Here is a 15,522-nt window from a genome sequence, read left to right on the forward strand (position 1 = left end):
TCTCTTCTGTGAGGGCTTTTCCAAGAGAAAATGTAAGTATCCACTAAGTACAGTTTTCACTCATATTTATGTTACACATTGGATGTGCTTCTCCTTTCGTTTTTATAATAGACTAAAATTGGATTTGGATTTCCACTCATAAATAAGAAAACTGATTTTTGCCAAGGTACAGAAATGAGCATGAGATCCCAAAGCCTGTGAGTGTCAGACTTAGTGTTCCAAACACAGACTCTGGCATCAGGCTCTGTGCACAGTACTGCATCTTGGGGAAACAAGGCAAATGGGAACCAGATTTAGAGGAGGCATCCAAAGAAACCAAATGGGCTCCAAAAAGGCGTAAGGTGTCACTAAGGTTGAACAGAGGAGAGAGGTAAGATGGGGGAAGTGAATGAAGGGATCGTTGTGGCAAGAGTGGACATGGATACAAAGAAGTTTGGGGTCTCGATGCCTGGGAATTCATGTCAGAGGGATGGTGTGGGCAATGGGCAGCTAGTTCAGGAGAGACGGCCATGAATGTCAGAAAAGAAGGCTCCTCTGGTCGGCTGCCATATATGGCTCAGCAATACGGGTCAGATTGCCAGTGTGCCAAGCATTGTCTTGGGGAGACTAGCTGGCACCTGACGTGCTGTCGGGGGGGGGGGCAAGTGTCCAAACATCTGTCTCAGATTGTGTATGCTGCTATAACAAAATACTCCAGGCCTTAGAATTTATCAAGAACAGAAGTTTACTTATCAGTCTGGTCTTTGGAAGTCCAAAATAAAGGCACTAATGTGAAGTATGGCACCCGATGGGTCCATACATGAACAGTAAGGAGGGGACTTCCTGTTTCCCTAGATTTGTTGTACAGAGGAGTTGAACTACCACACCAAACTTCCAAAACCCATACCATAAACACAGCAAAGTTTTATTTGAAAGCAAAGCATTGGCATTGATAACTGCTGAGGGCTGCTCCCTGCTTTCACAGGAGGTCCTTGCTGTGTGTGTGTATGTGTGTGTGTGTGTGTGTGTGTGTGTGTGCATGGAGAGTGTGGGCTGGGATAATGGATTAGAGAGCAACGTTAAAGGCATTCTGAAGATGTCTCCCAACATGTTCTCAATATTCAACGCTTTACTTATTAAGGTTTTTAAATTCACTTCAGATATAAATGGCTATTTGTCACAATATGTTACCTTTCTGAAGGGAACTTGCGTGTTCATCAAGTGAAACAGCTTAAAAGCTAGAGCGTTTGTGGAAACTAAGGAGCCACAGGCGGGAGATGGAAGTCTGTACACTAGCGGCTGTGTTTTAGTCTCTGTCTCATACACTTCTTACAGAGGATTCACTAAAATAGCTGATGATAACTTGCCCAGGTCCAGTTAAAATAGCAAATAAAAACGACTTTATGTGGCAATGTTTCTAAGAAAAATAAAAACTTCAAGTGGTGTGTGCAGGGCACATGGTGAATTGGAGACTTGTATTCATGTTTAAGAGCCTTTGATTGCCAATGGCAAAAAACAAAAACAAAACAACAACAAAGTGAACCATCTTGGGAAGAAAAGGAATATATTAGCTTAGGAGGAAAGGTTACTCAGTCTCAGTAAGGCAGAGAAGGAACTGGATTCAGAAACCTTAAATATTAAAGTTTCCCTGGATCTGTCCCTTCTCTATGCACTGACTTGGTACCCAAGCTCCGGGGCTTCGTCCCACATACAGAACACATCACTTGTGGCATCTGGTGAGCTCATACTGACAGTCTTTTAAGAGGATCATATTACCTCTTATAGAAAAAAAAAAAACAAAACTAGGACACATAGATGGGCTGGGTACCTATCCCTGAGCTGGTCAGTTGTGGTATGTATAAGATAGTAATTATGAGAACTCCGATTGCAGTAAGGGGTGAATGGTTTCCCAGAATTTTCTTCTCCCTACTTCTGATTCTTTAGTCTTTTTCCCCCCATGTCTACCCCAGTTTGACCTCTTATTCTCATCTCCTTTAGCTGACAAATACATTCTTGTTGGGTCTTAGAAGCCACATCAAATCATGCTTTGCTTTGATCCCTTACTTGTTTTCAGAGTGGAATATTTGTGGTGTGAAGACTCCCTTCCATACTCACTCCATCTGATGCATTGTTATATCACCCATTGCAGAGATGATGGTAAGGCCAGGGTCGGTGAGGGTAAACATTTTCCCTATCATCTTCATATGAGCATATCAATGAGATCATGCAGAGACCTACTGAAGTGCAGTTCTGCCTGGGACCTCAGAGGTAGCAGCACTTTAAGGGCCAGCTAACCTCTGGATACCCTTCATCAGAGAGACAGTTTATGGACTTTCCCATGGACATTAACTTGGGCCTGGTTGGGGGCCAGGGGTGCTACATGAAGCAGAGTGCCAGGAACAAGAATCAGCAGGAAGAAAACTGACAGGACTTTACCAAAATTCCAGCTCATCACAGGTTTCTCCCATCACCTCTCCCTTTTGTGTCAAACTTTAATTTATTGAAACGCAAGTTGTTTTTGGAGAGCGTCATTCCACTCCTCCACTCATGTTCCAACAAGCAAAGAACCACATCTTAGGCGGATAACTTGGAAGGATAAGAAAATGGAAACCGCTCCAAAGAGCTGTATAGTCCCAGGTGCCCTGTGGTTATGCTCAGCCCAGTTGGATGGGACAAGAAAGGCACACCTCCCCTTTCCCCTGCCACATTAAAACTAAGGCTAAATGCACAACGGTTTTAGATAAGGAGAGCATTAATCACAGGAGACACAGGCCTCCTTGTGTTTCCTGTGTTCCAGACAATTGCAGGGGGCAGTCATGACCTCCATAGAAACGCACAGACCTGAAAATTGCTAATTTATGGTACAAAATTTAGAACAGGTGATGCATCAGCTCTCTTGGATACTAGAATAAATAGTCACAAGCAGGACATCTTGAAAGCACAACAACATTCTATCCTAGCTCAAGGTGGGGGCAGAACTAGCATGATCCCTTCTCTTTTTCCCCTTCTCGCTCCCACTCCTTTTATGTTCCAAAGGACTTTGCTTCTTCCAACTTACTCTCCGTTTTCTCTCACAGTCAGAACTCAGGTCTGCATCAAGTTTGGTAAGTGGTTTATTCCTCTAAATATCCTTATTTTTTTATGTCATGCTCTCAATTTGTAATCTATGATGGAGTCATAATCAAATCCTTCTTGCAGCTCTGGCAGGTTCACTGGAGACACACTGTTGTTTGTTCTCTTCATGAAAAGACTATGTTAACAGGGTAGTAAGAAGATCAGCAGACCCCAGCGCAAGACTTCCAGCCCGATACAGCTTCTCTGACAGGAGCTTTGTGTGGTGTCTCTTGCCAACTGTGCCCCAACAAACCTCCTGGCATTAACCAGTGATGCCATTTCTCTCTTACCATTTTTGTCTGCAGCTAGGCTTATTGTAGCCTTTCATCCTTGGTCCCACTGGCAGTGGCTTGTAATGTTGGTGACTTTCCAGTGCACTTCCCGCCACAGCATGTTCTCATTAGAAGAGACCTTGGAGTCAGAGCAGTCTGCTTTTTCATCTTTATCTCTCACTGCTTAACTACAGTATTTGTGACTTGTTGCCTACTCTCTCCAAATCTCAGTTTTCTCATTTATCTGGTGGAGAGGACTAGCACATAGCTATGCACTTCATATTAAGTGTGTAGATATCGGAACAAAGGATGATCCTGTGGTTGACACATGGGAGTTGCTGGATAAAGGAGAGATATTGTTATTCAAAGAAGACTTTGTAATCTACAAGCTTGATGTCTGTTTCAATGCTTCCCACAACAACAAAGATTTGCTCTGAAAAGACTTTTTAAAGTGCTATTTAGAGCTCCCTAAACTCAACCATCACGCGGCATTCCTACTCTTAGCTCCCTCTCACTATGCCTTGATGAAGGTGTTTGGGTAGCAAAGCTCATCTTTGTTCTTGTGCCTCCTTTTGGACTTCTGTTTTGCAGAATTCTATGCAGACTCCATCCAGGCTCTGTTCGAACTTTTCCAAGGCACATAACAAAACCTCATGTGAATTTGAATATCTGTATGTTGAGATCTTTGTTTTGTCTTATCTTTGTGGGTGAAGCAATGCATCCAATTAAGTCATAATATCACAGGACAGTTCAGAGTAGATATGGAAACAAGTTTTTGAAAAAAGTTCTGAATTAGACTTCCGTGCAATTATGGCTAATTTTATAATCATGTTTGAACCATAACTGTCATTCTCAAGCAAATGAAAAACATAGTCTGTGCCTTCAGGACTCATGACCTTTAAAGACAGTAAAAAACAAATGTCACAGTATTTCATCATTAGTAGTTGGGTTTTTGACTCCCAAATTCCATTCCCCCAAATTGTTGTTAAAATGGAACCTTTATTGTCAAAATACAATTATACATTATTGAGCCCTATTTCATGCCCAAACCATGGACATGTAAAAATGACCAAGATATCATCTGTCACTTCCAGTAGGGTAAGAATATTTTCAGGTTGAGAAGGAGGCAGAGAGTGTGTACCAGTAGCCTTGATATATATTTTCCATGTGAGGGAAAATGTAAGCGGAAGTAATAACAAAGTGAGGGGCTTGGAAGAATGTAAGCTGTATTCAGAGTGGATAAATGAAATAGACATGAGTTAACATGAAAAGAGAAGATTGGTGCAGTCCTGCAACTCTTGGAATACACGGTTTTCTCATCTTTATTGTTATCATCCATCCATCTAGCATCACCACCATCAGCATCATCTTCAGGACAATGCATACTTGGATATAACAAGAGGTTTATAACAGAGACAAAACAACCACGGATGCTGTTTTCATGCTCACTCTGAGATGTTATAAGGCACTGCCATTTATGACATTCTCCTTTTATTTTTTTATTTGTGTAGGTTGAGCCAGTAATAGAGAAAGGCCATGAGAGCCTGGTCCATCACATCCTGCTCTATCAGTGTAGCAGCAACTTTAACGACAGTGTTCTGGACTATGGCCATGAATGCTACCACCCAAATATGCCTGATGCCTTCCTGACATGTGAAACTGTGATTTTTGCCTGGGCCATTGGTGGAGAGGTAATGCTAATGACGATGACCAATCTGTAGTAAATTTTTTGATTGTGCTTCTCCCGCATGTATGGCTCTAGTAGAAACATGCAACTCTCATATAAAAAATGCACAATGATTTACTTATATTTCTACTTTTACAGGAAAAGATCCTTCCCTTAAATGATTATATTTGGTTTATGTTCATGAATGGCATTGTTCCGAAAGCTGAAGTGTCTTGGGGTAATGGTTGGGTTTGGGGACAGAATTCTTAGGGACTTTTCATAGGTTACTGTGTCTACTGTGTCCTGAAGTTTTTTTTTCTTCATATTTAGGGCTTTACTTATCCACCTCATGTAGGATTATCCCTTGGCATGCCACTGGATCCTCATTATGTGCTTTTAGAAGTCCATTATGATAATCCCACACATAAGAAAGGTAAATTCTTATTTTGTTTTTAACTGCCAGTTTTAACATGTCATGTAATCATTGTCTGTAACATATTTGAAGTGAAATATGGAGTTTTGTATTAGAAAGTGTTAATCTGTACATTTGCCATCCAAATTAAGATGCCCTTTGAAGAAAAACAGGTTGCCATTCAGGATTACACTAGGATAATAGTCATTAACCAGCAGCATCTAAGGAAAGGTGCATATACGGTCATAGATCCTAGGAATGCATCCTCATATTTTCCACCCAGAAGTAGGAAAATGAAAGTTCCCTTTGTGGTGTGATATATACATATATATGTGTGTGTGTGTGTGTGTGTGTGTGTGTGTGTGTACATATACATACATACATACATACATACATATATATATCAAGTTCCAAATACATGTGGTGCTTAAAAAATCTCCTGTCTCTCTCTCTCTCTCTCTCTCTCTCTCTCTCTCTCTCTCTCTCTGTGTGTGTGTGTGTGTGTGTGTGTGTGTGTGTGTATGCAGACAGGTGCCTCATTTTGGGTGCCTTCCTCAATTGTCCTCCACTTCTTTTTTTGAGAAAGGATGTGAGGGTTTGAAGGAGAATGGCACCCACAGGCTCATTTGAATACTTGGTTAGTAGAATCATTTGGAAAGGATTAGGAGTTGTTGCTCATTGGAGAATGTGTGTCACTGGAGGTGGGTTGACTTTGAAGTTTCAGAAACCCATGCCATCCATTCCCAGTCAACTCATTCTCTTGTCGTCGTTGCCGTACCATGTATGTTGTCAGCTAGTGTTCCCCAGTGCCATGCCTGCCTGTCACCATGGTCTCTTCCATAACAGCCATGGACTAACCCTCTGAAGCTGTAAGCAAGGCCCTCAGTAAAGTCTTCCTTTGTAAGTTGCCCTGGTCGCAGTGTCTCCTCACAACGATAGAACAATAACTAAGACACTGGGTTCCTTGATAATCTGCATTGCACTGATTTTACCAGCCTGGCTTATTAGCAAGCCCAAGGGATTCTCCTGTCTTTGCCTCCTCAGAACTGGCATTACAGGCATGCTGGCTAGGGAACTCAGGTCCTCATGCTTGCAGAGAAAACACTTTCTCCACTGAGCCATCTCTCCAGCCCTAAACATGTTTCTAATTATATGTATGAAAAAGTTACTACCCTTCACCATACTAAAAACTACTAGCAATTTGTTAGCAGAACATCTACAACTGTACTCCAGAAATATCTATGCTAAAACTGCACGATAGAGGTAGGGATGAGGATATGCACTTAATTTCTGAATTTACTCATAACGTTTTTCAAAGAAAAACAATTAGTAGGTTCAACATATTTTCACCAATGGAAGCAATCTTATTAATTTTAATCCACAAGTTTTCAGCAAACACAGAACACTGTCTGCTTGTTCTGTGCTTAAATATTAATATGAGTGAAAAACATACTCTTCCGCTCATTGAAGTTATAGTCACAGCTGTGTATAGTGGTGCATGCCTGTAATCCCAACACTTGGGATTGGCTGTTTGAAGTCAGTGAGACCCTGACTCAAAACAAAACAAAATGGTACAAACAAAAGTTATAGTCCAGTAGGAAAGAGAAACAATTAAAATAACATATGTTTGTGATAGTTGATACAAAAGGGATGTATCTGACAGTACTTGAGTATTTAATTGTTGACCCAATTAAGCCAGGAAGATGTGGTAGTTGTCTATTAAAGTTTTCCTTGTAAAAATAGATTCTTCATAGATATACATTGAAGTATCTCTGGGAAAGTTTTCAATTAATTAAAGTTAATTACAGGTTTATAGTATATTACAGGCCACATATATTCCTTCCTTTCAGTAACATGTCATGGCAATGAATGTGTTAGTTGTCTTTTAACCCCACAATGCCCACCACGTAACTGTTCACATATAAACCCTTAATAACTATTTGATTTGAGTTTGTTAAGGATGAAGAGATGTTAATAAACTATACAGAGTTAACCTTTAGTAGTTTTCTCAGCAAGTAGATAATTTTTTTTCCTTTTTTCTTTTTAGTTTTTCAAGACTGGGTTTCTCTGTGTAAGGGCGCTAGCTGTCCTGGAACTAGCTCTGTAGACCAGGCTTTGAACTTTGAGATCCTCCCGTCTCTGCCTCCTAAGTGCTGGGATTAAAGGCATGCACTACCACTACCTGGCTTTCCTCTTTCTTCCTTCCTTTCTTTCTCTCTTCCTCCCCCTTCCTTCCTTCTTCCCTTCCTTCCTTCCTTCCTTCCTTTCTTTTTTGAGTAGACAGTTTCTAAGTTGTACGGTTTATACCTGTAAGAGTAGAATGTCACCCCAAAACAATATAAAATAAAACTTCTATGATATCCAGTCTTATAATGAGTGACTTTAAAATGTTTCTTCTGCTGTTATGTTTGATAATTGTGAAACATCTCACAGATGTTTCCAGTCATTTCTGCTTGCATTCCTTTTCCTTGTAAGATTTTAATTTCCAATAAATCAATCCATGAATGATCCATTCAAATGAATGTGAAAACTTTTTAGAGGAATCCATTTCACTTTTTGTTATTTGCTCTTGTTACAGGCTTAATAGACAGTTCTGGGCTGCGGTTTTTCCATACCATGGATGTAAGGAAATATGATGCAGGAGTGATAGAGGCTGGCCTCTGGGTGAGCCTCTTCCATACAATCCCTCCAGGGATGCCTGAGTTCCGTTCTGAGGGTCACTGTACTCTGGAGTGCCTAGAGGAGGTGAGCTGTGTCATAGTCTATGAGCTGCCATTTCCAGATTAGCAAATACTCTTAGACATTGTGTGTGAAAGTTTCCTTGCATGTTCATTATAGCTTCGATAATAGCATCTTTTCAAGCCCTTGGTGTAATTCAAGCAGGATGTTTGATTACTCTTTTAATCTCAAAGGCTGGAAGAGAAGAATGATGGACGACAGAAAAACTGAGGTGTTTTCTCCTTTCTTGGCTGCTTTTGTTCCTAATTCCTTTATGCGTTTTATGACTTTTCTTTATTTGTATGGTTTTCTCTTTTTTCTTTACCTGGTATTCCCATACTTTTCCATTATCCACTTTGAGTTTCCTCTTTTCCTCTGCTTTGTAGTTCTCTTCTTTTAATAAGAACAAGCAATGTGAAATAGATGGCGTGGAAGGGAAACCGGAAACTGTAGGCAGCTCACTACTACTCTCATGAACAGTTTTTCTCTTGAATAAGTTATTTCAATATGGGTCATATTAATTCTGAAATATGGAACTCTGTGATTGTTCACTGGTGAAGTGGACAGGTTTGTTCTGCTGAGTCACTCAGATCCTGATAAACCACAACAACATGTATCAGCTGTAGAACCAGGGTGAATCATTTAATTCCACTGGGGAAGGTACCCTCTTCTATCCGGGAAAGTGGGGACAGGCTCTCTTTCTGAGAGTTTGCATTTTCCCGTTTGTGAGATGTTGTAGTCTTCTCGCTGGATCCCTGCTTGTCTCTTTACCTCCCAGTGGAAGTAAGGAGAAAGCCAAGTTCACCGTGGCCTGGTAGCTTCCCCTTCCTTCTTGTGGCAAACGGTGAGCACGAATAGTCAATAATCCAAATTCTCAGTGTTTGGCAACTCAAGCTTTCCCTTAAATTGTTTCATCTTCTTTTGTTAGTTGTACCTCAAGTATGCCGGAACTGTTCGAGCATGCCTTGGGTAGGCTAATCGTGTCCTATTCGCTGTCCTGCAGGCCTTGGGAGCCGAGAAGCCAAGTGGAGTTCACGTGTTTGCTGTTCTTCTCCACGCTCACCTGGCAGGCAGAGGTGTCAGGCTGCGTCATTTTCGCAATGGAGAGGAAATGCCATCATTGGCTTACGATGATGATTTCGACTTCAATTTCCAGGAGTTTCAGTATCTGAAGGAAGAACAAACAATCTTACCAGTAGGCATGCATGCTCTTTATTTTGGAGAATATTGCTTCTGGAGGTTTATCTACCAAGATTCACTAGGGATGGTGCTAGCCAAGAGAATTGCTCATCAAGTTCATAGTCTTAAAGCCACCCACTGTGGGTGTTGCCTACATCAGAGGGAATGCGTTTGATCTGCTTCCCAAACTGGAAACTCACTTTTCTTACCATGCCCCCCTGGAGGCAATGCTAGTTCTTGATTAAAGAACGAGAAATCAAAACAAAACAACGAAGAGTTCAGATTCCGATCACTGACTGGTGATTCTTTGGGTTGCAATTATGATAATGGTGAAATTGCATGTTATGATATGTTATCTTGAAGAGGGAACACATTTTACTAGTTTCATTTTCGTGAGAAATGAACCTAGGATAAGTTTTCCATGAGAATAGCAGGGCTGGAGAAATGGCAAGGTTGTTAAGAGTCTTGCTCTGCAACCATGAGGACTTGCATTCAAGTCTCAACAACCTTGCAGAAATTGTATGTATCCCTCTATGCCTATGCCAGGCAGGTTTCGGGGACAGAGAGGAGAGGATCAGTGATCACCCAGCATCTGTGGATGCCCACAGGAACATGCATGTGTCATGTGTGCACGCATACACAAGCCCAAGAAAAACACCAGACATAAATTATTCTTTGCTGTATGATCCAACGTGTAGCAGTTCTTCAGGTTAGGGTGGAAAAAGAGAAAAAAAGAGAATTGTATCTCTTAGAATAGTGAAACTTTTTTTTTTTTGGATGCATTGTCTCCATTCAAATATTGTCCTATGCCCATCGGGCTCAGTAGTCATACAATTTCCTACCCTAAAATAGACTATTAAAAGTTAAATGACAACACAATTTGTGAAATGGCAGCGGCATACAAGTCTTCTCTGGGCCAATAAGGCTTGTAGTAGAACTGTTTAGATGAACTGAACTGTCAGGAAAAAAGACAAAATGTTGAGGGGAAAGTGTGGAAAACAGAAGTAACTGATGAAGAGAAAGGGTACCTAATATTTTTATTTTTAATGATTACACTTTACTCATAGTTCTGACGCATTATTCCTTTCAGAAAATTTTATTTACCTTGACAGATGTAAGATGTTTTGAGAAAGAGTGTGTTGTGATTCCTTCTGTAGTACACTTTCTCTCATTATGTTGGTCTCATAGCTGGCTATTCTAGCACATCCCTTTTTAACAGGTGTGCTGTGATTTGGGTCATACGCAAGCTGAGATACTGATCTCAGGTGCAGTGAGGAAAACCTGTGGGTTAGTGCCAGAGATGCTGGCCTCCAGCCACAAAGAGGTCTTCCATACACTTAATAGGATGCTTCTTTTTGTCCTTCTTCTGAACCCTGAGGATCAAACTCAGGCTGTTACACCAGATGGCATGAATGTTTACCCATTGAACCATCTCACTGACCCTTTAAATCTGCTTTCAGAAGTTAGATTTTATACAACTTGTGAAATGGCAGCAGCAGAAATATCTTATCTACATGGTGGAAAGCTATAAAAAATATCATCATTCTTCATGTCTTCTGTAATGTTTAAAGAGTTGGGAAGCACTAAACAATAAATTCCTAATAATTTCTAAGGAAATAAGAATGTAACTAAAGAGCTTTAAGGATGACCATGGATACATAAATAATCACAGTTAGGATCTTGGCTACTATTTCATTACATAATTCATCTCTACTAAAGAATGAGTACTAATTATATCATCAGATCTCATCATAAGAGCTGTACAAGGTAAGTGCTATGTTAATCACTATGCTCAGATGAACAAATGGGTCCAGATTGTTAAACTCTTACCTATGTACAATCCAGTCTGGACTTAGAGAGTGCTCTTGTTTGCTTTCTTGCTAATTGTGTTAACATACTGGAGTTCAGCAAATCAGCATCTTCTGAATCAAACTGCCGATGCTTTCCTTCAAGCAGTAACTACAAACTGCTGGTCCAAGATGTTTTAGACAAACAAAACAGCATAAAACTCTAACCTGAAGACTCTTGCTGTTGTTTTAGGGAGATAATCTGATTACTGAATGTCGGTACAACACCAAGGACAGATCTGGGATGACTTGGGTAAGAAAATATTATTTTTAAAGTTCATTTAAAGAGAGGAAGTTAACCTTTGATTTTAAAGACAAAAAGTCCATTCCTATCTTGAAACAAAGCTCTGAACCTCTTCAGCATGAAGCATGATAGGGGTGAAGCAAGAGCTGTGTTAGTGTTTTATCAGACTACAAACCCTGGTGGTACTGTGGAAACGACTACGCTGTAATTTATTGATGCTTTGGGAAAGCTACCCTTCCTTATCTATTTAGTGTCCTCACTAAATAGACAAGGCATTAACTCATTTTAGATTACTTGGGTCTGCCTGGGTGTTTACTTAGATAAATCCAGACTTCAAAAGGAAGAATAAAGTACATGAACTCATAGCTTCTGACCCAAAGAGAAATCTGGTCCCAACAGATTTACTGGGGACTTCTGCCATACTCCCAAGAAATAGATATTTCATACCTTGTGTGGTCTCTGCTAGGAACACAAGTAGAGGTCATCTTCCACCATTTTACTAATCTTCATTCTAAAGCTACATATAAGGCATGAACTAGGCCAATATACACGTATGGAAAAATATTGACAGATTGCACCCTGTTTTATACATAAATCTGTTATAACTGGTTTGGCTTTAGATAAAGAATATAAAGTTAAAAATTCAGAAAATATATCCTGACAATTGACGGGATGAAGGAAAAAAGATATAACTTATCTAAAAGAGGCATGGAAAAATTTCCTAAAACGTAAGCCTATCATAGGGGGAAATGTTGTGTGATATTTTGTTTTTAATTCTGACAAATGAAGCTTGCTTGGAGGCAGAGGGTGGAGCTTCCCAGAAAAGGTCATTGGCTGGGATTAGTGGGGAACCACCTCACCTATATCAAAGTTAGCTATAGTCAAATCTGTAGCTAATATTAAATCAAATATTAAAAACATTTCTTCACATTTTTAAAAAGTTCAGAGACTTTTTTAAATCACCACTTCTATTGGGTGTTGTGTTGAAACTTTATTGTGCCTTATTGGAAGAGAATAAAAAGAAAAAGAATTATAAGTACCACTAAGGAAACCGTGAAAGAATAAAACACATCCAAACCTCTCCAAGTACTTGCAGTTTGATGTCAAAGAGCAATCGAGGTTAAATAATTGAAAATAAAATTTTATATAGGAATCAAACCCAACATTATATATGGTTAATCTCATAGATAAAATAGAAATATTTGTGTGAGACAGTAAATAACATCTAAAGAAATTAAGAGACACTGTCTTCATGAACAGAATGCTCAAAATAATTACACACTTACATAAAATATCCCTAGTAAACCCAATACTGTGTACTACTTAATATACAGTAACAAAAATTCAAAAAAATCAATAAAAACCAAAAAAAGGGAAAACTAAGTAAAAGAAAGGAAGTGCTCTATAAATTTATGCAATCCCAGTAAAAGAAATTTAGGGAGATTTCATGATTTGGAGGGGTGGCATGTTCATTAATAAACCTTTGCCTAATCGCCACTAAGATCTTCTCTTTTTTCATTTTTACAAAATTGTTTGCTGTTTTAGTTTTTACATGCACCAAAAATATACTTGGAGGAGCAAAGCGTCAAGAATAGGAAAGACTGCTGAAGAGAGTCAGATGAGAAGTGAGCTAAAGCAAGCCTTATTTTATAGCTGTGAAAACTAACCCAGGGTAGTTTGGTTCTGCAGTTAGAATCCTTGCAACAAACTTACAGACCCTACATCTAGAAATGTGGTTGCAGATGGACAGGGTGTGGACCTTTTTATTTTAGGATGCTGGCATGATTGGCTACCTATAATAAGAAAAATAAACTAGGTTTTTTTTTTATAATGTCCTCCCTCTCTGTTTTTTGGATCATTTTAAAATTCATTAATTCTTCCCTAGGTCATAGGGAATATGCTGTTGACCTCATCTTGTGGACGTTCTCACACTCCGTTGGTCTGGGTTTTCTCTCTCTAGTGCTTCTCCCAAATGCTCCCCTCATTCTGATCATATTTGCCTTTAACTACTTGACCTTTATGGTCTTTTCTAAATCCAACATCTCTATCTCCTCACAGTCTGTGACTAGTGACTTTTTTCTTGAGTAAAAACAATTCACTGTTTCTTTAACACCTTTTTGTTGAAAACTGGACAGTGGAAACACTGAAGCAACTCTAGACTCTGCAAAAGTTGAAATTTTTACTAAAACAGTAGAATGTTACCTGTTTATTTAAAAGGTGTTGCCTGTGGACACCGTAACACATAGCTGCTTTATCAATATACCTAAAAATAATATAAAAAATTCAGTTTGGCTGAGAAAAAACTCCAACAGTACATGGAGGTGGAGGGAAGATGATAAGGGATTCAAAAACAGTTTGGGCTCCATGAGACTCACTCACAATCCTGAGTAATTCCAGTGAAGTGATTTGTAACGTGAAAATGACACCAGGAACTTCTGCAATGTCTACTGTGGCACAAGTTTGTATTACATCAATAGAGCTGTTATACACTCCAATAGATTATCTTAGAAAGGCAGCCTTTAAAGAGATAGAAATAGTATTAATTTTTAATGTTTCAATAGTTTTGAAAGTTGAGTTCTTTAAGTTAATAATTTTCAAGTCAGCTACTTGAGAGGCAGAGGCTAAAGGATTCTGAGTTCAAGGCCAACCCTAGTCACTTAGGCTTGGGCTAGAACTTTTTTTTTGTAGTGATGTGCTCACCAACTCTGAGGCCTGAGTTTGATACTTAGTACTATACCTTGGGGACACATCCCCCGTGGAGGGATAACTGCCTTAACCTAGAGACAGGAGAGAAGCCCTAGTCCCTACTTCAAATGACCTGTCAGATCTACATGACCCCACCTGGATGGCATTGCCCTACATATGGAATTGGGGTGGGGGGAATGGGAGGGGAGGGTGGTTAGGGTGCATGTGAGGGGGCAGAGAGAGTAAAAGGGAGGGAGAGAGGGAGGGAGGGAAGGAGGGGGAACTGGGATCGACATGTAAAATAATAAATTAAATAAAAAGAAGTAATAATAACCTGTTACTTGCAATTGATAAAAACCAAATATATATCAGAACTGAGGATCTGTATGACACTGTTGGCTTTGTGTTCTGCATGTGAGAGCTGGGGGAAACTTTGCAAAGTAAAACATCTCCATTTTTAGGGAGGATTAAGCACCAGGAACGAGATGTGTCTCTCATACCTTCTTTATTATCCAAGAATTAACCTGACCCGGTGTGCCAGCATCCCAGACATCATGGAACAGCTGCAGTTCATTGGTGTGAAGGAGATCTACAGACCCGTCACGTGAGTGTCATGGACCATAGGCTTCCAAGGGCAGGTCTCATCTCTATACTGAGACATTATGGGCTATTTTATGTGCTTGGGACTCAGGGGACCGAGTAAGCATTTTGGTTGTGATGTCCAAGTTCCTCCACAACACCCTTGGGATCACTGATGACTAGGAAGACCTAAGGGATCCAGCCGTACTCTTGGCCAAAGTTATTACATGGAAAGGATACAAAGAGAAATGATCCAAGGAAAAGGCAAAGTCAGAAAGCACCCAAGCTCCCAGAAGCCTCTCCCAGAATACACCTCCATTTGCAATAATGTCCTTGAAGGGAGGTCTCCTAGAAAAGCTCCATAGAGCAGCTTCCTGGGCTTCTTATTAGGGATGCCTCATGCATGCACAATTTGCAGACTGATTGACAGAAAATGAACATTGACTATAGTGCAGAGCCTTCTGATCATTTAGAGGAAGTTTAATGGCAGTCTCAATTGTTTGCCCATAGCCAAAAGTGAACCTTGTGATCAGACTTTAGATAGGGCCTTTTTGCAATGTCTTGTGTTGGCTTCAAATTTGTGATCCTCCTGCCTCTGCCTCCCAGGTGCTAGGACTCTGGTTGTGTGCCTCCTTGTACAGGCAAGACACAGTGTTATAAACAACAGTTTCAGGTCTGCTCTGCAAATACAGTATGACTGAATATTATAGCAACTAGTATAATTAAATAAAAAGATTTTTCTTCTCTTCTTAAAGTTATATTCTAGAGCTTACAGGGATATAATTGACAGACAGATGGATATTAAATTTTAAACAGTAGTGGTTGTT

The 15,522-nt window shown here is 39.9% G+C and overlaps 1 protein-coding gene across 1 annotated transcript in view; it reads left to right on the plus strand.

Annotated features, from left to right (window-relative positions):
* The window catches only part of Moxd1 (monooxygenase DBH like 1), a 73,695-nt gene that overhangs the window by 47,881 nt on the left and 10,292 nt on the right, over positions 1-15,522 (plus strand). The window contains exons 5-10 of the mRNA XM_051175407.1: positions 4,877-5,056; positions 5,362-5,464; positions 8,022-8,188; positions 9,165-9,356; positions 11,381-11,440; positions 14,578-14,720. Of these exons, the coding sequence (XP_051031364.1) occupies positions 4,877-5,056; positions 5,362-5,464; positions 8,022-8,188; positions 9,165-9,356; positions 11,381-11,440; positions 14,578-14,720 (845 nt within the window). The remainder of the gene's footprint in view (positions 1-4,876; positions 5,057-5,361; positions 5,465-8,021; positions 8,189-9,164; positions 9,357-11,380; positions 11,441-14,577; positions 14,721-15,522) is intronic.

This window comes from Phodopus roborovskii, unplaced genomic scaffold, assembly GCF_943737965.1.
Source record: "Phodopus roborovskii unplaced genomic scaffold, PHOROB, whole genome shotgun sequence".
Lineage (NCBI taxonomy): Eukaryota > Metazoa > Chordata > Mammalia > Rodentia > Cricetidae > Phodopus > Phodopus roborovskii.